Source organism: Triturus cristatus, chromosome 5_1, assembly GCF_964204655.1.
Source record: "Triturus cristatus chromosome 5_1, aTriCri1.1, whole genome shotgun sequence".
Taxonomy (NCBI): Eukaryota; Metazoa; Chordata; class Amphibia; order Caudata; family Salamandridae; genus Triturus; species Triturus cristatus.
This window is the reverse complement of record NC_140587.1, coordinates 37,136,945-37,158,510: the sequence shown is the minus strand read 5'-3', so window position 1 is coordinate 37,158,510 and position 21,566 is coordinate 37,136,945. Positions and strand designations below refer to the sequence as shown.

Below are 21,566 nucleotides of genomic sequence, written 5' to 3'. Positions count from 1 at the left end.
TTACCAGAGACTGTCCCGCTACCCCCTATCCCTTCCGAGACTCATTGAGCCCGCGCTCTCCTTGTACATATTTGCAGTGCTAACCTGTTTGATAAAGAGTGATTCCTAAGAACGCACGGTGTGGTGTTTCTGTGTCGTGTGGTGCCAGAAGTACGATCCTCGATACGGGATTCCTCCTCCTGAGGAGTCTCCCACCAGTGCCCGGCTACGATACTTTGAGGGTGGGTCTCAGGGTAGCCAGGACCCCCTTTCCGGGCTCCTCTGAGGTCGCCGTCTAACAATAATGTAACCATTTATTTTTGTTTTTTTGCCATGTCACTGCCGTCTCTTGAATCATCCTAATATGTGCAGAATCTGAAGACCTGAAACTGCACGAGTCAGACACACTACATTCCCAATAAATGGTGTTACCCAATCTCTGCCCTCTCAAAACTATTTCTATTTAAATAATCTTTTTGAGAAATATGTGCACCAGCAAACCGCAATATATTGCATTCCAGCTGTCAAATCAAATTCCAACTTTTATTTCACTTCTGAGTTACACCTTTTAAAACAAATCACTTTTTCCACATCACAGTTCTAGGTTAGTATTTGATATCCAGGAAAACATTAGAAGTTCATAAATATGCTATAGAAAAAGGTCACTGTTGGAGGTTCATAAATCAACTTTATTGCCTGGGCACTCAGTTACTGATTAACATAAGATGTTACATGAGTATTCAAAGGTATAGCCGTCGCCATATTTATGTGTAGTCATTCACCTGCTACAAAGGTACTTTCACAAGCTCCAATAAAATGCACACTTCTTTGTAAATCTATTTATCAGTTTCACATTTGATTTGAGTGTTCAAGCACTCTCTGTGTATACCCTATTCATTTAAACCATGCTTGAGTTACACTAGGTTAGATCCAGAATCATTATATCATCCATATAGATTAGGATTCAAATGATTTATTCTAATAATGCTGGGAGTAACATCCTCACTTATTTTAACAGCTTTGGAAAAACTAACAAATAGCTTGAAAACAGAAGGGGCTCGCAAGGCATCGCTATCAAGGGCAATTCTGAGGTATACATTTTCAGACACTCGTGTGAAGGATCTCATGCGTCATCGCGAAGAGATACTTTTAACCGTAAAAGGACATGCAGATTCTGAGTTTCACCATTTTTAACATAAGGTTGGTCTGTCAATCATGGAGCATTCATGCTCTAGCATCCTTCGATCACCCACAGATTTTTGAATGTTCATGGACTGCATTGTTAGATCACTACCAGAAACATTTGCATAAAAACTAGACTGCTTGAGAGTTATTATATTCTAATCAGCACTACAGACAAGGAAACAAAAGAAATGTTCACTAAAGATTTCCAGCAGACCCTAAAGGTGCAAATTTGCATTCCTTTATATGCACCAAGACTGGAACACTTATTTCCTTGCCTGCAGTAAGGCACTCAATTCAAAGTTATTTTATGGCACCAGGATTCATCGCCACTGCTTAGGCTCTTTTTTCATCGGAAACCCTTCTTAGCTTCTTGCCCGTGATACTTTGCAGCCCTTATTAGTTGTATTATTTGCTATTCTTTTAGGGGGGACCTTGGATCGCTCTAAAAAATGTCCCAGTATTTCGATTCTCATCATTTGCTCACTCCTGATAATTTTTATGCAGCTTCTGGCTGCAAGATTTCTAATTATGATCTGAGAATAGATGATACACACTTCCCGACTGTATTTTGTGGTCTGAGAGAATACTTTCCAAAATGAGTTTGATTTATTAGGTTGCAATGCTTCTTTTCTCATGGAACACTATTCAACAGTAGTTTTCAATCTTTTTAATGCCATCCCCCCCTCCCGAAAGAAAAAGCAAATCATTGAGCCCTCCTCAGAATTTTTCACAATTATTCTATTAAATTGGCAATGTTTAAATAGGTCTTGACTTATTTAAACATTGCAGTTAAATTCAGTACATTTTTAAAAATAAAATCAATTACGTGATTGCCAAACATACTATTCTGGTCGGGCAGGTTTTATTAAAATGTACACCTATCCACAGTGTGATTATTAGAAGTGAGGGTTGGGAATTTGAAGAATATTTGGAGTCCCTTCCCTTTTGACACATACTCCCAGCTAGGATATAAATGACAGAACATGTTAGTGATGGCCCATTAAAGCTGGCTTACTGCTGCACGTTTTTTTCCAGCTTAAACCAAAGCACAGTTATCAGCATAATGCTTCTTTAGGCAAGAGCCTGGCGCCCCCCTGGGTGGGGGAGGGGCGCCCTACAGTTTGAAGAACCCTGCCACAGACTGTCATCACTGGCTCTCCTAGATGTTAACATCAGGAACATTTTTTCTTTAAATTACCAGGCTGCACTACTCACCGAGTCTTTTTCTAGTCTGTGCAGTGGTAGGGTTTCTCACCAGTACAGATTCTCTGATGTATGAACTGTTTGCTTGTCTGAGTGAAGTTTTTCCCACATGCAGCAACAGAGTGTCAACTGTGTGAATTTCTGACATTTTCTACACCACATCCTCCTTTACGAAGTATAGATTCTCTCAAGATCGAGCAGATCTGTGCTCTGAGTGAAGTTTTCCCCACTTTCGGTGCACAAATACAGTTTCTCACCAGTATGGACTTTCTGGTGTCTCAATAAAGTGTGTGATCGATTGAATCTTTTGCCACAGTCTGTACAATGAAAAGGTTTCTCACCGGTATGAATTCTCTGATGTCCTAACAGTGTGCTCTTGAGAGTGAAGCTTTTTCCACATTCTGTACACTGGAAGGGTTTCTCACCACTATGAATCCTCCGATGATTCACCAGGATGTGCTTCGTACTGAAGCTTTTCCCACACTCTGTACACTGAAAGGGTTTCTCGCCTGTATGAATTATTTGATGGGCCATTAGCGTACTTGTATCCGCGTAGCCTTTTCCACATTCTGAACAGTGGTAGGGTTTTGCAGTAGCGTGGAGTCTTTGGTGTCTTAACAGATATGCCTTATGAATGAAGTTTTTCCCACATTCTGTACATTGATAAGGTTGCTCAGTATTGTGAACTCTTTGGTGTCTTAACAGATATGTCTTATGAGTGAAGCTTTTCCCACATTCTGCACACTGATAGGGTTTCTCACCAGTATGGAATCTCTGGTGTCTCAACAAATGGTATCCTATAGTGAAGCTTCTCCCACATTCTGTACACTGAAAGGGTTTCTTACCAGTATGGATTTCCTGATGCTTCATTAGTGCACTTGTCTCAGCGAAGACTTGACCACATTCTGTACAGTGGTAGGGTTTCTCATTAGTACAGGTTAACTGGTGTTTCACCAATGTGCTCTTCCAAGTGAAAGTTTTTCCACAGTCTGTACACGGAAAGGGTTTCTCACCAGTGTGGAGCCTTTGATGTACGAGAAGATGGCTTTTCCGAGAAAAGATTGTCCCACATTCTGCACACTGATGGGGTTTCTCACCAGTATGGATTCTCTGATGTACTAAAAGGTTTATTTTCTGAGAGAAGAGTTTCCCACATTCTGTACAATGATACGGTTTCTCACCAGTATGGACTCTCTGGTGTATCAACAAATGGTGGCTAGCTATGAATCTTTTCCCACATTCTGTACAATGATAGCGTTTTTCACAAGTATGGACTCTCTGGTGACTCAAAAGCTTCTTTGGCTCGGTGAAACTTTTGTCACATTCCATACACTGGTATGACCTATTCTCCTCAGAATTTATGTCATGGCTGTGCAGTGAAGAGTCCTCAGGGCACCTTTTCCCACATTCCACATAGTGGTAGAGTTTCTCCCCTGAAAGCATTCTCTGACAATTCAACACAAGGTTCTGCGAGTCAAGCTTTTCTTACACATTTTACACTGGAATGGTGTCTCCTGAGGATATTTCTATACTACATTAATTTTACATTAGAATGAAAATGAGGTCACTCTATATCTGGGTGGGTTTACCCCTCATTATTGATCATCGAATGCAAGTACAGATGTGAGCTCCAAGTGAAGATTTTCTCAAACTCCGTACCCTAACATGGTTTCTAGCCAGAGCAGAACATCTGAGGTTAATATAGAAAAAAATAAACAAAGCATTTTCACTTTCTATGTTGATACAGGTTATTACTGGTGTGGATCTTCAAAGTTTCCATAAAGATGAGCTCTATATAAAGCCTTTTCTCCCAAAAATGAATTGCACAATGTGTTTACAGGGCCTTCCTTCCAATGGAGGTTTATTCAGATTCTACACACTGATACAATTTTTCTTTCGCTGATGCTGCTCAGGACTTCTCTGGTACTGTGGTCTCTTCATCAGGTCCGTCGATTCTGCGAATGAGAAAAAAATTCTGTAACGGTGCAAATTAAATCAGGTAGCTGATCTCAGCCAAGAAGCTATAACACAGAAGTTGGATGAGGGAGAATGATTTTGAAGCAGAGGGGCACAGCTTCAATAGCTGCACTATAGTTATAAAGGTCCGAGTCACAGTGTATAGCATTCTAGTCGCAACCGGTGAACTACTCGGTCCGATGGGCACCATCACCAATCATAAATCCTGACCACAACATTGTGCTTAGTTTCAAAATAAGGCTTATTTAAGTTTGGTGCCCTTTGACTGACACTTAATTGGTTGGCAGCCCAAATCCAGCATTAGTAACCCCCCAAGCCTGACCACTGACTATTAGGACCACTTGAGCTAATGAGAGATCGCTCCATTGGTCCAGGCCCAAAACAACCATATCCATGGAAGAACAATCAGAAAGTACAAGGATCTTGATCACTTTGGGAAGTGCCCTTCTGTAATGGAATTGACACTGAGCAAATTAGCAGTGCACCAAATCTATCAAAAGAGCCACTTTATATAACTTCAGACCTGCAATATCATAAGGCAAGTCAAATCTCAACTATGGACAGCAAAAGCTGTGTGAGAATATTTAATTCCATTTCGCAGACAAAATGTTAATAATCCACTGAGGGATTTTGCAGGAAAATATTTCTGCTCATTAACGTGTGGATGACCCACAACCCAAGCCTCACACTACATTTTGAGCCAGTAAACATGCAGGCAGTGCCTAGATGCCTGGTGGCTACAGGATGCAAAGACCAAGCTGCTTATACAAATGCCCAAAGAGGATTATCTCGAAACTAATCAAGGCTACATGGAATCCTCAGAGACTTTATGGGAACTGTTCAAGGCAACGATTAAAGGAGTCATTATCAGTTACATGTCTGGAGAGTGCAAAAGGCACTTGCAGGAGCTAGCTGATCTCGAGTCTTGCATTTGGAACTGGAGGCAGAATATGACCAAACACAAACCCCAACAAGCTTCGAGACCTCCTATAAAATCAGACTATGTTCAGTTACTTCATAACAAAAGCAAAAGCTGAATGGCTTAGCACACACAGCCACATATACCAGTGGGGGTACAAAACAAGCACAACGCTACACTCACTTTGCACCAAAAGGCCCTGCCGAACGCTTATTGCCCACATCATGGATGACATCGGGATCAAACACAATGGGGGGCTGCCATAGCTTGACAATGTGCCTCCTACTATACAGCAATAGATGACCCATGACCTGACACAGACCAGATTGCCCTCCTACTGGAGTTGGTCGCCTAAAGTGACTCAACCCAACTGCACCTACACTTGCCCAAGTAGCTTTTCGAAAAGGTTCTAAGTGTCAAATTTGTGGAATTTGGCAATGCTTGTTCGTGGTTGATTGAAGTGCTTTGATATACCATACCTTGTAAATGCTATATCTCTGGAACCCTTTGGTGGATCTTTTTGTTTTGTTGTCCATCAATTCATAAAGTATATTCTATTTTTACAAACTGTTCTCAGATTTCTTAAACGCTTTAGACTTGTTTCTCTGTGTATGCCTTGCTACTCGGTGCCCATGCTACCCAGGATTGAGCTATAATTTGACAGACAAAACCTACTGGTCCTATAGGGGTTGGTGCATGTATTACACGGTGAGGTTTCACAACCACACCATATACTACACCCCATTTCCTCACACATTGAAGCCTGGAAAAAAAGCATAGTAAACACAGATGGCAGTGTAAAAGGTCTTGGTGCTGTACTTTTAGAAGAAGACCAAGAGGGTGATAAAAACATTTATTTCCCATCCAGGATGCTTACAGCTGCCAAACTCAACTACTCTGTAAGAGAGAATAAAGCCTTAGCAGGAAGTGGAACACTTCCGAAATGTCCTTTGGGTAATACTTTTATTATTTGATCAGGTCACAAATCTCTGAAAGAGATTTTTTACAATAAAGGGCATCAGCTCTGCCTCAGCCGACTTAGAAAATGGGTTTTAGAGTTGCAGGAACATAACTTTTATATGCGATATATTTCTGGCAAAACTAATTGTGTAGTAGTCTATCAAGGTAGGTGCACTATGAGACAGGATCTGATGCAATACCTTTTACAACGATCCGATGTCAGAACTCTATCAAGGTGCTTTAAATAAGGTAAAGAACACAGCGCTCACTTTCGACATCGAACCACTGACTCCTAACCAGTTACCTTTGCTCATATCCTCATAACGGAGTACAGCACTCAGAAACCCTCAAATGGAAAATCAGCATGGCTAGTGGCTCACAGACTACCTACTGCACAAAACACTTTTTGGCTCTCATGATCGCTCTAAAAAACCATGCAGAAACCCTAAATAGGGTCTCAAAGTGGCGATGGAGCCTTCGTTTACGAACTGTACAAACTGTTTTTTATAACTCTGTTGTCCTTGGTTGTTGCCCTCAGGAGTTAACCCGGGGCACAGCCACCATTCTTACCAACTGCCCTTTTTTCCTGAGACTAAGTACTGCATTCATACCATATTCCAGGGGAACCTTTCGCCATGGGCACGGAGGGGGGTCACTGCCACTACCTATGGGCACTCACACCCAATCCGGTATCCTTTTCCCCTATGCTTAAATCCTCTTCTCTCATTTTAATTTTATAACTCAAAAGATTTTATCACAATTAATCTCACTCACCGTCACAGAGGGTGACTTGGGTTTTAGCAATAATTTTAATGGCAGGGTAAATACCTACTCTTTTTAGGTCAAGCCTGGGCAGCACATGCGCTGCTCTGCAATGCATGCTGTATTAGAGTATGGACTTAAAGCTCCGCCCGTATTTTTTAGGTCTCGCCTGACCCAGCGCATGCGCTGGTCTGGCAAGACTTATTGAGAGGGCTCCAAAAAGTGCTACCAGGCCAGCCTAGAGCAACAGTGCATGTGCGCGGGCGCCGCACTTTACCTCGATTACTTTCACGGCCGCTTTGAAGTTTGATCGTGATCACTTTAGCTGCCCCACGGCCTCTTTGCATAGCCAATAGGTCTCGCTTTTGGGACCTTATAAGTATTTAGTTATGCAACTGTTGCATGGCTAAACACTTTAAAAGGTCCCAAAGGCGAGACCTATTGGCTATGCCAATGCTTGTCACTTGATTGCGTCACTGTCCTTTGTGAATGCTGGCTTCTGATTCCATAATAGGCTTGTAAGTCCCTCCTTAGTACTGCCTGGTCTTCATTGGTAACCTCCCATGAGGACTGGCCCTTTTACTTCTGTTACATGGTATGTCTTATTTAGTCTGTAAGCACTATTTTCTTTAATGAGTTTCTCCTACTGTAGGCACAACATGCTTTGCTGCAACATTCAGTGCGCCATGCACACTCTCACTTTCCAAGCAGCCCGGGACAATGGCGGCAGCTACTTTGAAACTAAATACGTCTCGCATTTACAAGAGCTTGCGTTATTGGCATTTTAAATGACAATGCCTCATATTTATGTGTTAATTATCAAAAGAGATAAAAGTCATTTACAATGCCAATAACTTAAATTCTCGCAAATGCAAGACCTATCGCATTAAAATGCTTGTTTAACAGTTGTATCTGGATGAGTCTGGCTATTTATACTGTTTTGTACATAAATTGGTATGGTTCCATCCACTAAACAATAAACTAACATTGACACTTATAACGTAGTATGGCTTGGCGAAATGGTTTACTTAATTACACAAGGTGCTAGTCAGGAACAGCAGTGGACAGGTGAAGTTGATCAGGATCTAGATTAGTTATTAGTTATTAACTAATTAGTTATTCCTTTTATGCTGTGAAAGAAGGTTTTGGACACTGCTCATGAAGTTCACTTAAACTAAAGAAGACATCAAAGCAGATTTTTGGTGGCAAGATGTTGACATAGATGTTGAGATGAATGTCGTACTAGTGACAACCTTAGCAGACAGGCATGCCACCTATGGTTTGCAGAGATCTTCCAAGTGGCCCATAGGAGGAAATTTTGTTCAACACTGTGGGATCTTTGATGGGTGAGAGTAATACTCCCTCTCTAAATGCAGCTATGGATACGTTCTCTAGATGGCTAGCAGTTGTGTGTGTGTGTATGGGACATTACTTCTGGGACAGTCATCAAGTTTATTTAAGAGTTGTATCACTGAGGATTTTCCTAGGTCTCACTGGAAGTTGAGAGTTTTTTTGGAATGCTGCGGCATCTCACACAAAAAGTGTTCAGTACATCACCCACAAAGCAATGGGATGATAATGTCTTAATGACACTTTGAAAGAAGGCAGAACTAGCTAAAATTGACAAATGAATCTGTAAGAGATTTCCCACACTTGCAGGGTGTATTCCAGTCTATCTTTCCACTCTGTGACCAACAAAACTCCTTTATAACTTTTCCGTAGTAGAAAAGCACACAAGTTAGTTCCAGGGTGGATGAACTGGAGGAAGGTTTGGGATGATGGTTCAGTGGAAGATGTTTCGAGGAAGAAAGAAGAATTTTATAAAAGGAAATCCATACACACATAGTCTATTGCTTGTCTGGGAAGAAAGAAGTAAAGGATTAAGGTACCGACAAGGCCTGCTGCTCACAAGCAGCAAAGTTGAACATAAAAAGACAGTCTTTCAATGCGAGGGGCCTCAAAGCACAACTCTGCATAGGATAAAGGGGTGAATATATTAATAGAGCATCAGATTGGGTCAACCATAACAAGAAATGTATAAGAACAGGTAAGTGGAACAAGATGGCAGACTTGGCAAGGAAGAAAAGCTGAAAGAACCAACAAATCAAATGTAACAGGGTCAACAGCAGAAATACATAGCGCAACTCTTAAGACAAACACGCTTAGATGAGATTCAACTTCTCTACGCTCCAAGAAACAAATCATGGCCAACAGCCTGAACAATGTTGGTAGATGGGTGGCGTGCAGACAGAATGCCACCCACCACCTCCACCCTCACAAAGATCTCGGATTTACAGGCTCAGTTTGCAGGCATAAAGGTGGAGAACTGTTTTTGTTTCAGGTAATCTGAAATTATTTAAAATAAACATTGCATGTGCAAGTAATAATAGTTTTTTTTTTTTTTTTTTTGAACATTCTTTATTGGCATTTATAGATAGGAAAACACATAGGCACATGCGGTATCACCATGATCACAGATAATCACATTGCGAGTGCGCCCAGACACAGTTCTTACAGTCTAGCAGCCTCTCGGCCCTACAGGCCGTACATCTCTGTCCTGAGTGGGGCTGCAGATGTGTGCCCGGGTCCAGCCTCTGAGTGTGCCCTACTGGAGTGCGCCAGTGCAAGTAATAATAGTTGTACTTTCCAATTTGAAGCAATTAAAAAGAAAATACAGTGAATGCCCATAATTATCACAAAATTATAATGTAGGATCGGTACAGGGTTTACACTATGCATTGACCAGCTAAAACTTTTATAAAAGTGGGACGTTCAACCATGACTAACCACATTCCCAATCAGGGTCCAGCCCCATCGCAGACATGCCTCATCCTTCTCCTTAGTAATATCCAGACACCCCTCCCAGGCATGATCAGCTCGCCATCTCTAAGTGATGCTGCATCTCTTTTCTCATCAATATCCTAATATACTCCCACATCTCTCAGTGAAGTCGCATCTCTCTCCTCAGTAATATCCAAGCATACTCGCTCTCAGGGTCAGTGCCATCTCTCTCAGTAATATCCAAACATGCTCCCTCTCAGGGTCAGTGCCACATCTCTCAGTGATGCTGCATCTCTCTCCTCTGTAATATCCAAGCATACTTGCTCTCAGTGCCACAGCTCTCAGTGATGCCTCAACTGTCTCTGTAATATCCAAACATACTCTCTCTCACGGTCATTGCAACAGGGATACTGCATCTCTCTCCTCAGTAATATCCAAGCATACTCGCTCTCAGGGTCAGCACCATATCACTCAGGGATGCTGCATCTCTCTCCTCAGTAATATCCAAGCATACTCGCTCTCAGGGTCAGCACCATATCACTCAGGGATGCTGCATCTCTCTCCTCAGTAATATCCAAGCATACTCGCTCTCAGGGTCAGCACCATATCACTCAGGGATGCTGCATCTCTCTCCTCAGTAATATCCAAGCATACTCGCTCTCAGGGTCAGTGCCACATCTCTCAGTGATGCCTCATCTCTCGCAGTAATATCCAAGCATACTCGCTCTCAGGGTCAGTGCCACATCTCTCAGTGATGCCTCATCTCTCGCAGTAATATCCAAGCATACTCGCTCTCAGGGTCAGTGCCATCTCTCGCAGTAATATCCAAGCATACTCGCTCTCAGGGTCAGTGCCACATCTCTCAGTGATGCTGCATCTCTCTCATATCTGTAATATCCAAGCATGCTCTCTCTCAGGGTCAGTGCAACAGTCTCTCAGTTTTGCATTGTCGCTCTCCTCAGTAATATCTAAGCATACTCCCTCTCAGAGTCAGTACCACATCTCTCTGTGATGCCTCATCTCTCTCATAAGCCATGTCTCACTTAGGGTCACCAACCGTCCGTAAATTTCACGGACCGTCCGTAATTTGGACCTCACGTCCGTTGTCCATGAGGATCCCTTTTACGGACGCCTTTTGTCCGGAATTTTGGGTCTGGCAGGGAACAGAGCGGTTTCCCTGCAAGTAGCCTCAGCTTCCTGCTGGGGCCGGCTTGCGCTCCTCCTCTAAGCAAAAGAGCTGCCCCACCAACCCATTGTCATTCTAAATGCACTAGGTAATAAAAGGACCAGGCGGGGATGCACATAGGAACATACAAACCACTCCAGCCTGGCTGATGCCACAAGCATCGCTCCAGCATCATCCACGCCGTACTGTTCCAAGAGCATGGGACAATGTTAAAAATTGTCAATCACAATTACAAAAAACTCGGAACCGATCCAAATCTCCCCTCCACGACAACCCACTCTTCAACTCATGGACATCCACCTTCACTCATTACAATCTCACTACCCCCATCATCGCACTCCGCCGTCAAACACCCACTATAATGGTATCAACTGATCCCACCAGGGCCAGCAAACTCACACTTAATAAACACTGCAAGGCTGATCTCGAGCGAGGCAGATCGGACACAACCTACAGGCTTTCCGCGACTGAACTCGCTACAGACACTCCCCTCTTGACCTCGGGAGACTCTACCCTCGCAAACTATCCGATACTGACCCTATTCCACCTGCCCAAACCATCTCCATGTCCAACATCACAGATAATCCCTTGGAGACTGACCTCAAACCAGTGCACACTCTCCTTCCTCTGACCCACGACCACATGCCCAAGCCATCCCTACTTCTAATCTCACTGCCAATCCCCTGGACACGGACGTCCTCCTAACCATTCTGCACTCTCCACCCTTGGACCCAAGACCCACAACACCTCCTCCTAACCTCAAGACTGGAAGCATCAAGGACCCGACTCCCCACGTTCAATCTATTCCCACTCCTAATCCCGAAGACACTGTTCAATCCCATAACCCAGTACTCTCTCCTTCCACAGACCCTAGTCATACACGACTCCCGCCGAAGGCAAGAAGCTCTTTTAGCTCACTTACCCAGAAACTGACCCGAATGGAGCAAAAAACAGACGCCCTAGCTGACGATATCCTACACCTACAACAAGTCCTTCCCAACCGGATTAAGCCACCTTGCTCATACACTCAGGGTAGCTATGCACCTTCCCCCCCACACAGCCTCTTCCATGGCCCCACTTGGCACCCCATGGCCCTCCATTCCTTTGGGGAGTCAGACACATCGACCTAGCCAAGCTCTCCACCCCATTTCAGCACTGATAGCAGATGAGATCAAGGACTCTTAGCTTGTAATGAGCCAGAATACGGACCCTTTCACAATCCCAGTTATAGTTGGCACAAATAGAATCCCTAGAACTGTCCACACGCCCAGACCTTCTGCTCAGTACACTTCTATCCATACAGCACACACAAACACTGAGATTCCCTATCTTGCATGCTCCTCAACGGTAGATCAGCAGTACAACACGCAACAGACATTGCTGAAGTTATACTCGCTGAAGAAATAGACATTGCATTCCTCACAGAATCCTGGCTCAATGACCACTCTACCCCCGTTCTAGACCTACTCACCCCTACAGGATACAACATCATCAGACACGACAGACCGATCAAAACAGGTGGTGGGCTAGCTATCATTCACAATGAAGGAGTACAGATTACCACACTAAAATCTACAGAATACCTGACTCGAGTACCTTGGTGTTGAACTTACAGTCAAATGCACCACGCCCATCAAATTTCACACCCTCTACCATCCTCCTGTTGAGCGTGCCCTCTTCCCTGAAGAACTAACCAACCTAATAACACGTTTCACCCTAACAGACACGAAATACGTGTTCCTGGGCGACTTCAATATTCACTGGAACAACCCAGAAGACACCACAGTCCAGAACCTCTCCAACCTGCTTGAAATAACCAACCTCAAATAACTCTGTAGTGAACCAACACACATCAAAGGGGCAACTCTAGATGCGATCACCACCAAAAATGAGCTGGTCTCTCGGAGATCGATTTCTCCCATTGACTGGTCTGACCACCACCACCTCATACTGTTTAATATTGACTCACATGCCAGATACCAACCAATATGATCTGACAAACCTAAGCACTGGAAAAAGAACATCAAAGAAGTCCCTATAACCGAACTTGAATCCAGGATTCATGCCCATCCACGGCTCCAGCCTTCCACTATGATGGCCGATGACCTCACAACTCACTTTAATTCAACAATGACTGAGGTGTTAGATCAAGTAGCGCAACTCAAACAGGTGAGATCTATCAAATCTAAATCTCGGTTCAACGTGGATCTTAATAATGAAAGACAACAACTCAGACAATCGGAAAGGGACTTAGGGGCCTATGCATCAACAATGCCATTTGCGATTCCTTATTAGCGAAAAATAAGGAATCGCTAATAAGGAATAGCAAAAGGCTATGCATGTAGGAATCGCTATTCAAATAGCGATTCCTTAATATTCCTTATTACCGAATCGGTAATACCGAATCGGTAATAAGGAATACCTACCCATTCATTCCTATGGGCTTGGAGGCCCATAGGAATGAATGTAAAGCCAGTCTGTATTAGCGATTCGGTATTACCGAATCGCTAATAGCGGGAGCACTTTCAAGGGTGCCAGGGTGTCAAAAGGACACCCTGTTGCACCCCTGAAAATGATATGTGCACATATGTTGCACACACACATGCTCTAAGGGCATGTGTGTGCGCAACATGAAACTTTGAAAAATGCACAAAAGTGCATTTTTCAAAGTTTTTGCAAATTACCATGGAGTTCATCTTCATGGTAATTTGCTCCCCCTATTAGCGAAATCGCTAATTTTTTAACTTTGATGCATTGCATTTAAGGAATCTCACTTTGGGATTCCTTAAATGCAATCGCTATTTAAGGAATCGGTATTTAAGGAATCCCTATTTCAAGAATCGCTATTTAAGGATTCCTTAAATAGCGATTTCTGCTTTTGGATTGATGCATTGGGATTGGGTATTTTTTACTTAATACCGGGAGCTATTACCGAATCGGTATTTTACCGACTGGATTTTGGGTTGATGCATGAGGCTGTTGGAGACTAAACCCTTCGACATTACACATAGCGCAAATTAGATCGGCTCAGGTTGGCATATAAAAAACACATTTTTAAAGAAAAGGCCTCTTTCTTCCGCAGTCAACTAGACCAGGAAAATAATAGACCTAGAGAACTCTTCAGCATAGTTAAAAGTCAAACAAACAACACACCCCCACATGAAATAAAAGCCACCAAGGACCGATGCAAAGAAATTGCCAGCTTCTTCGCAGATAAAGTCACAAAAATTGAGCAGTCCTTCATCCAAACCTCAAATCCTCCTTCCCTCTCAACCTGCCCCCCCTTAATCATCCTTGACTAAACAGAACAAAATCATGCCAAGGACAACCAGGTCCGCTTCCAACTGAAAAATGATGCTAATTGGTCGGACTTCAAACTCATGTCGGAAAACGAGGTCTTCAATTTAATTGCAAGCTTAAACCATACTTCCCACACTATGGATCCCCTCCCATCCACAGTAGTAAAAACACTCAACCACATCTGCCCCTTTATGGACAAAAATTATCAACTCCTCTCTCACTTCAGGCTGTGTCCCAGATTCCCTTCAACTAGGACAAATCACACCCATCCTCAAGAAACCAGGGGCAGACCCAAACGATCTCAACAACCTCAGACCTATCTCCAACCTCACGTTCCTAGCTAAAACATTGGAGAAGTGCGTTCTCCAACAACTTAACAAAAATATTGATGATTTCAACCTCTTTGACACCTTTCAATCTGGTTTCAGGAAAGGTTGTAGCACCGAAACAGCTTTGCTCAATATTTCAGACGATATCCACAGAGCCTTAGATGAAGGTGAAGTTTGTCTCCTCATCCTTTTTGACCTATAAGCGGCATTCGACACATTAAATTAGCCAGCTTTACTTGAGACTCTGAAGAGGCGCTCTGGCAATAATGTCATAGTACTAAAATGGTTCACCTCCTTCCTTCAGCACCGTTCGCAACAAATTAAAATCAACTCCTGTCTCTCCATGCCAACACGAGTCACACTTGGGGTCCCGCAAGGCTCGATCCTCTCACCATCCCTCTTCTATCTCTTCATGGAACCCATTACAATCATTCTGAAACAAGCAGGAGTTAAATACTACCTATATGCAGATGACACACAAATCTACTACAAAATCAAATCACTTAGCAACATCCAACACCTCAATGTCACACTAACCAAGATCCAAGCTTGGTTTAACGCAAAACAGAATTAATACTGTTCTCTCCGAAAAGTGACCACTGACCAATCCAAGACTGGCAAAAGAATCTTAATGCTCTAAACTGCTCCCTCCTCCTATTCGACTCGGTAAAGTCACTAGGCATTACCCTGGACAAGAACTTATCAATGAAGGACCACATCAAAAACGCTGCACAAGGTGCGCTTTACTCACTAAAACAGCTTAAGAAAACTAAACCTTTCATTCCCCAGGATGATCTCAAGACAATAGTACAATCTCTAGTCCTCTCTAAACTGGACTATGGGAATGCCATCCTAACAGGGACACCAAAAGCTCACCTAGCCCCACTAAGGTCAGTCCTTAACATGGCAGCTGGACTCACAACTGGTGTAAAAAGATTTGAACACATCACACCAACCCTTAATTATTATGTTTTGCTTATATCTTTATGCTTCCTTATGTCATGCTATGTAATGCAATTTTCTTTCCTTTGTGTATGTAAAGCACGCTGATTCCCAGGGGTCAAGCTAGCGCTACATAAAACTTTTGAAATAAAAAAAATTAAATAAAATATCAGCTTTGGAATTAGGCGCGAGAGGCACAAGTTGAACACCCGCAATTTAAAATGAATATATCACGTTTCCATTCGAGGGAGTAAAGCATACAGGTCTGTTGTTTATTTTGTGTTTTTTAGATGACGAAATCTCGACTTCACTACACTTCAAAGTGGTGGAAGAGCATTTTGATACTTGTTTTACGTACCCCCATTGTAACTCATGATCCTGAGTACTACCATGCAAATGCATAAAACGAAAAAAATAAAACCCTCAACAGAAAACTGCAGAAAGTATGAAACGTTGGGACAAAAAGCCACTCAGATAACATACTATAGCCTTATAGCCCGCCGTAGCGGGCTATACCGGCTATTAAAGGCCCGCTGCAGCGTTAAAGGCCCGAGCCGAAGGCGAGGGACTTTAACAAAATCAGCTGGACTTTAATAGCGGTATAGCCCTACTACGAAGGGCTATAAGGCTATTAGAACATTCTGCCACTAGAGGGCAGAATGTTCTAACAAATTAAACAAAGGCTTCTCGAAGCTCAAGGGGATTTAAATTCTCTCGAGCTTCGAGAGGCTTTTGTAAAACATTGGAATGTTGCTCTGCGGGTCTTTACCGCCCGTAGAAGCATGTAGCACTCCATTGTCTACAATGGAGTGCTCCACATTCCAATGTTCTAATATTTATTTATGTTTGGTGGTTTTATTTAGCGTGCGTTTGGCACCAAGGACATTGGAGCGCTTAACATGTGCATCACATTACACAAGATCAGGTTCATGTTTTTTTTTAAGTCATGGAGATTACCAGCGTCCGAACCCCAATACAATTACATAGCAAAATACTGATGAATTGTTGAATGTCAGTGTCAATTCAACAATTCCTCAGTAACCATATAAATATATTATTACTGTATGTAATACCACAAAAAAACCTGCACAGTTGCTCAAAGCTGCGCATACAGAAAAACTGTGAGGTGCACGATTGTCTCAACCTAATATAAACTTATTTCGACTTTTACTTAAGTGGTTGTCTATTTACTAACTCACATATTATCACGCGACCTCCTCAGATAGGCCTGTAAAACGTACCTTTTGTCCCAAAGTTTTGTCCTGAATTTTGACCTCCTGTCCTGAAATGTTGTCCTGAATTTTTACACTCACCGTCCAGAATTTGCACCCGTGCCAGCGGTCACCCTAGTGTCACTACACACCACCTTCAGTAATGTCCTGCGTCGCTCCCCTGTGCACCCCCACCCTCCTCTACCTCCCACTGATAGAAACCCGCACCCCCTCCCTCAGGCGGGGGCTCCTGAGGCACAGTCCAGGCCTCTCACCTCTCCAGACTTCAGTCCTCGAGTCGTGGTTCAGCTCCTCTTCCCCGCGGTAATGGAGGCTCCGCATACCACTGAGGCCGCGGGGGTCCAGGGCAGCACATAGGGGGGGGTGAGGGGAGGCTCAGAGGCAGCAGCACAGCCAGCTCAGAGGTACAGAAGCGCTTAGAAGCCGTGTACATGAAACAGATAAGCGCTGCCAGCGGGATAATTGACACACGGGATGAGCAGAGCACTGACCGGAAATTCTAACTCCAGACCGGTCAGTCCTTTGACTGAACTTCCTGTCCAGCATCTGGAATGAGAACAGAGTTGAGACAAAGAGCGGACTGAACGAGATGCTGACACTGCACACCTTATCCCGTATAAAGATGGCCGCCAAACAGGCCTCCAGGAATCAGCGGCAGCTATTGAAAGCTTCTCCGGGCGCCATCTTAGAACGGGAAATGTCACCCTTACCGTAAAAGATGTTGAGTCCTTAAAATAATCTAACAGCGTGACGTATGTAGCTCTGCTGTCTGCTCAGGGCTCACCTTCCATAAATTGCAGCACCGCCTCCCTCCGGCCCTAGTGTCCCCTACACCCCAGGGGCTGCTGTTGTACTCCTCACTGCACATGGACAAAGGGGACAGGAACAGATTCACCAGGGAGCTCCGAGAACGCAGAAACAAATAATTTCAGAATACACATTTTGACTTCAAGCACATGTAATTTAAGTTTTGGTGTTTTAACCTCATTAATGCAGAAAAATGACAACTTTAATAGGAAGTTGCAGTTTGTTGAACTTTGTTTTTTCTTCTTGAATTAGGTTTTAAAACATTAGACCAGTAGATTATGTCATTTTGACAATAGACCCCATCAACGTGCAAAGAGAGGAACAAAATAATTTCAAGCTATCTAGTCCGGCACATGATGAGAAACCCTCATAATTTGCATTATTCGCATTGAGCAACAGTGAGCATTTTGTATAACATTTTCTTGGAAAAATAGACACCCTTCAAACTCAACTACTAACTAAGTGCAACACAACCAGTCTTGCTTACGTCACGGGGAAGGAAAACTTGCCTGGGTTTATAAATATTTTACCCTTATAGTATCTCCAGCATTTGTTGGATACTAAATTGAGGCTGATGGGACAGGAGTGCCCCCTTCATGGCAAACAGGTGTGCCACCCTTCCCATCTTAAAGTACCTTTTGGTACTTTAGATTTTTATTTTCGTTCTGGTGCCCTGTTAATCTAGCCTGTGTGCTGAAGCCTAGGCTTGTCACTGACAGTGAGAGTTCCAGGACCTGTTCTGTGACCTGGAGGGATGCACTGAGCATGCCCTCACAGTCAGCAATAGACTGGGTGTATCCCTTTGAATGATAATGGTGCCGTCCCACCAACTTTCTTTTTCCTAGGTGCTGCTGACAGACTCGGAGTGGTGGTAACTCACCACAGGCTTTGGTCCTCCTGCTGGACCAAGACTTGAAGCTAGTCCTCCACAGACAGCGATTTAAGTACATATGTGAAACACGTTTCTCCCCACAAAAAGGACTGTACTGTACTGGTAATTAGACTCCATACGGTGTTGAAAGTAATGTCTTGCAGTAGTGCTCTGTCAGAACACCACAACCATTAACAAAACAGGCTTCAACTTACACGGACATTTACTAGTCCAAAACATGCATTACCAATAAGATTTAAATGCCATGCCCATATTCACGAATCACCAACTCAAGGGGTTGTGGCCAACTGCCTCTGGAGTGAGTCGTGGTTTTGGGAGCTCCCGGCGGGGCCCCTTCTTCGGGCCTTATCCTGTTGCCCATACCAGCCGCCAGGTGCGTTTCGCCCCTCATACCGGCTCCTTGTGAGACTGGAGAATCCCTTCTGCTAGTGGTGGTCTGGGTTGGTCCCCCAGAGCACGCCGCCACCTTCTTACCGGATGAGCACACAAGATGGTGGCTCTCATTGACAAGCCCTGAGGCAGGTCAAACAGGATTACCTTAGAAGCCATCCCAGAGTCATTGGATGATGAGCCAACTACTTTCGAAGTCATTTTCACATCATCAGACATCATCAAGCTCTTAAAGTCATCAGCAAGTTTCCCTGATGATTTGAGGAGGACTTGAAAATGACCATCTGATTTCTTCAGTAGCTGCGATCTTCCTGATGATTTTAGGATGGCTTTTGAATGAGTATTTAATTACTTCATTTGACTTGTTCATTTCTGAGGATTTGAAGTTTATTTGAAAATGAGTCTCAGATTACTTTTCAAGCACCGACAAAGTAAATGCGTTCCAGATTTACACATGATGCGCTGTTTATTTTATGATTGTAATGTTTTCTTTTGTTTTATTAAAAATGTTCAGCATTCAAATTATTTCAGAATTGTGTATCAATTACTGCACATCCAACTCTATTTAGATATCGGATTAATTATAAATTACATAGGGTATCAAGTACCTGCTGAAGTACATTATGTGCAGATCGCTACGTCTAAATGGAGAACCTAGGTTGGAGTCCGAATCCCTGTTAATTCTGCACTCCTGAAGCTAAAGGAAACCTGAGGTATCATTAACCCTGGCAGTGCAGAATTAACTCTCCCTATACCAGGCAATCATAATGAAAACCATAATGAAAAAGAGGTTTCAAAACATAAAATAACCCCCTTAAACTGTGCAACAGTCTAACACACACCTCAGCAGATCCTTGAACACACTCATCCCTCGCACACAATACTCCACACACCTGGAGAAAATTGGGTATCATAAACAGAGTGCATCGCGATTTTCACAAAAAACACCGTGTTTATATTTGGGACGCATATTTTGCACCTGATTTGAAACTCATAGCAGCACTTAAAATTAGCCTGTGTTTTCTAGAAGACAGGGTTCTAGTATTCAAAGGAAAATAACAGTCTGTGCTGAGCACCTGACCGGCATTCGAATATTTCCATGGTGTTGGCATGGTTTCTTTTTTTTTATATAGCGCGAACTCGACCCAAAGGTATCAGAGCACTCGGCTTGAGCACCAGCTGCATTACAGATGTACACATTCATTTAAGGCATGGGGAGATTAAGTGATTTGCACAGAGTCATGGGATGTTTGAGCGTCCCTACCCAGACTTTCTCCTTCCGAGTTCCGAGGTTTCAAGGTCCGCTTCCCTAGCCGTTAAGCCACACTCTCTCCGTCTAAGAAAGCTAAGTGAACTGAATGCCTGCCTTAAGTATGGAATTACAGTGTTTGAAAAAGCTAGGTTATGCTCGTGTACAAAGATGTCTGGTTTCAAGCACCATTTAATTGTTTCCTCAAATGCTTGTTGCATTGGGGTGGGGGTTGGGGTTTAAAGGTCCCCGACACATTCTTGCAACTCGGAGCATATATAAGGCACTAATGCTCCTCGTGTTAAAACGTGACTCATCCCTGCATTGCTTTAACTCCGAAGGGACGGGTGTGAGTAGGGGCTTTGCCTGGCCTCCAGAGAAGCTAAAGTTGACAGGTATGTTTATGGTTTGGAAACTAACTGACGGCTTTAGATTCAGCCACTGCTTAATATGGGTTTAAAATCTCGGACGTTGTTCTTTGCAGGGCTGCACGTCACTGCATGGAGACGTGAGGCTCCTCCTCTATGCACTCATTTTTTTTTTATTGGTTCGGGGCCTCCTGTGTGATATGCAGAATGCACTATGATGTATGTGGAGAACCGATTAACCAAGTTTATGTAAGGTCACAACAAGAACATGGTAATATTGTTTTTAGACGTAATCTTCCCCATTCATGACAGGTTGAATGCTTGGTGCATTCTGAGTGTTTGAGTCCACAACAGTAAAGCTCCGGATTGTAATGTATGGAGGGCAAACTGTCAGGCAGGGGCGCCTATCAGATCATATTGCTGCATCGCTCGCCAGTCACTCAGATTTCCTTTTTTTGACCCAATTACACTATTCTTGTGTACCCCACGCATGGCACAAAACAATAGAAATAGCGTAGACATTTCAAAAAAGAGTCGAGAGAAATAAATTAGCGCATTCATTTAATATAAGTAAGGACCTTTAAATGTAACCCAAATAAAACAAGAGTACTTTAGAGGCTTTGGTGTTACTGTCAGAGATGCCGACTTTGGAATGGAGAACCAGGTTCAACTCTCAGTGTCGACTCAACATCCTGTTATTCTGTGCAAATCACTCTCCCCCTGCTTGAAAAAGAATAGGGGTGCTACTTTACACTTTACAGCGTGCAGACTACTTCAGGATCAAGTCTCATCAGTCCTTGCTGACCTGGAGATTCTGCTAGGTGAAATCGTCAACGCCAAATTGATGTTCGGTAGATGGTATCGGTATTGATTGTGTGTTGTTTGTTTTGGAAATGCGTGTCTTTTAATAAATATTGCTTCACTCTGTAGTACGTTAATATTTATTATTTCTTTATATTTGTATGTTGTTACTTTAAGGAATCTTAGTTGTAAAGAATTCAATGCGACATAGTTCTGTTCCAGAATGTATGATGTGACATTCAGATAATGACTGGATTTTGTGGTGATCAGTCGTGGGTCATCATTTATGAAAATAAATATATTT

At 43.1% G+C, this 21,566-nt stretch overlaps 1 protein-coding gene across 2 annotated transcripts in view; it reads right to left on the bottom strand.

The window, feature by feature from the left end:
* LOC146830084 (uncharacterized) overlaps positions 1–17,312 on the bottom strand; it is a 52,128-nt gene extending 34,816 nt beyond the window's left edge. Inside the window, exons 1-2 of one of the 2 annotated variants that reach the window (XR_014961363.1) lie at positions 17,010–17,312; positions 2,380–4,322 (exon numbers count right to left, since the gene is read on the bottom strand). Coding sequence is in view for 1 of the 2 variants with exons in the window: in XM_085604311.1 (XP_085460437.1) it covers positions 2,536–3,810 (1,275 nt within the window). In the remaining variant the exon portion in view is untranslated. Of the gene's footprint in view, positions 1–647; positions 4,323–17,009 lie in introns of those variants that run through there. The other variant, XM_085604311.1, reaches the window with a different exon arrangement.
* Positions 17,313–21,566: the final 4,254 nt, after the last annotated feature.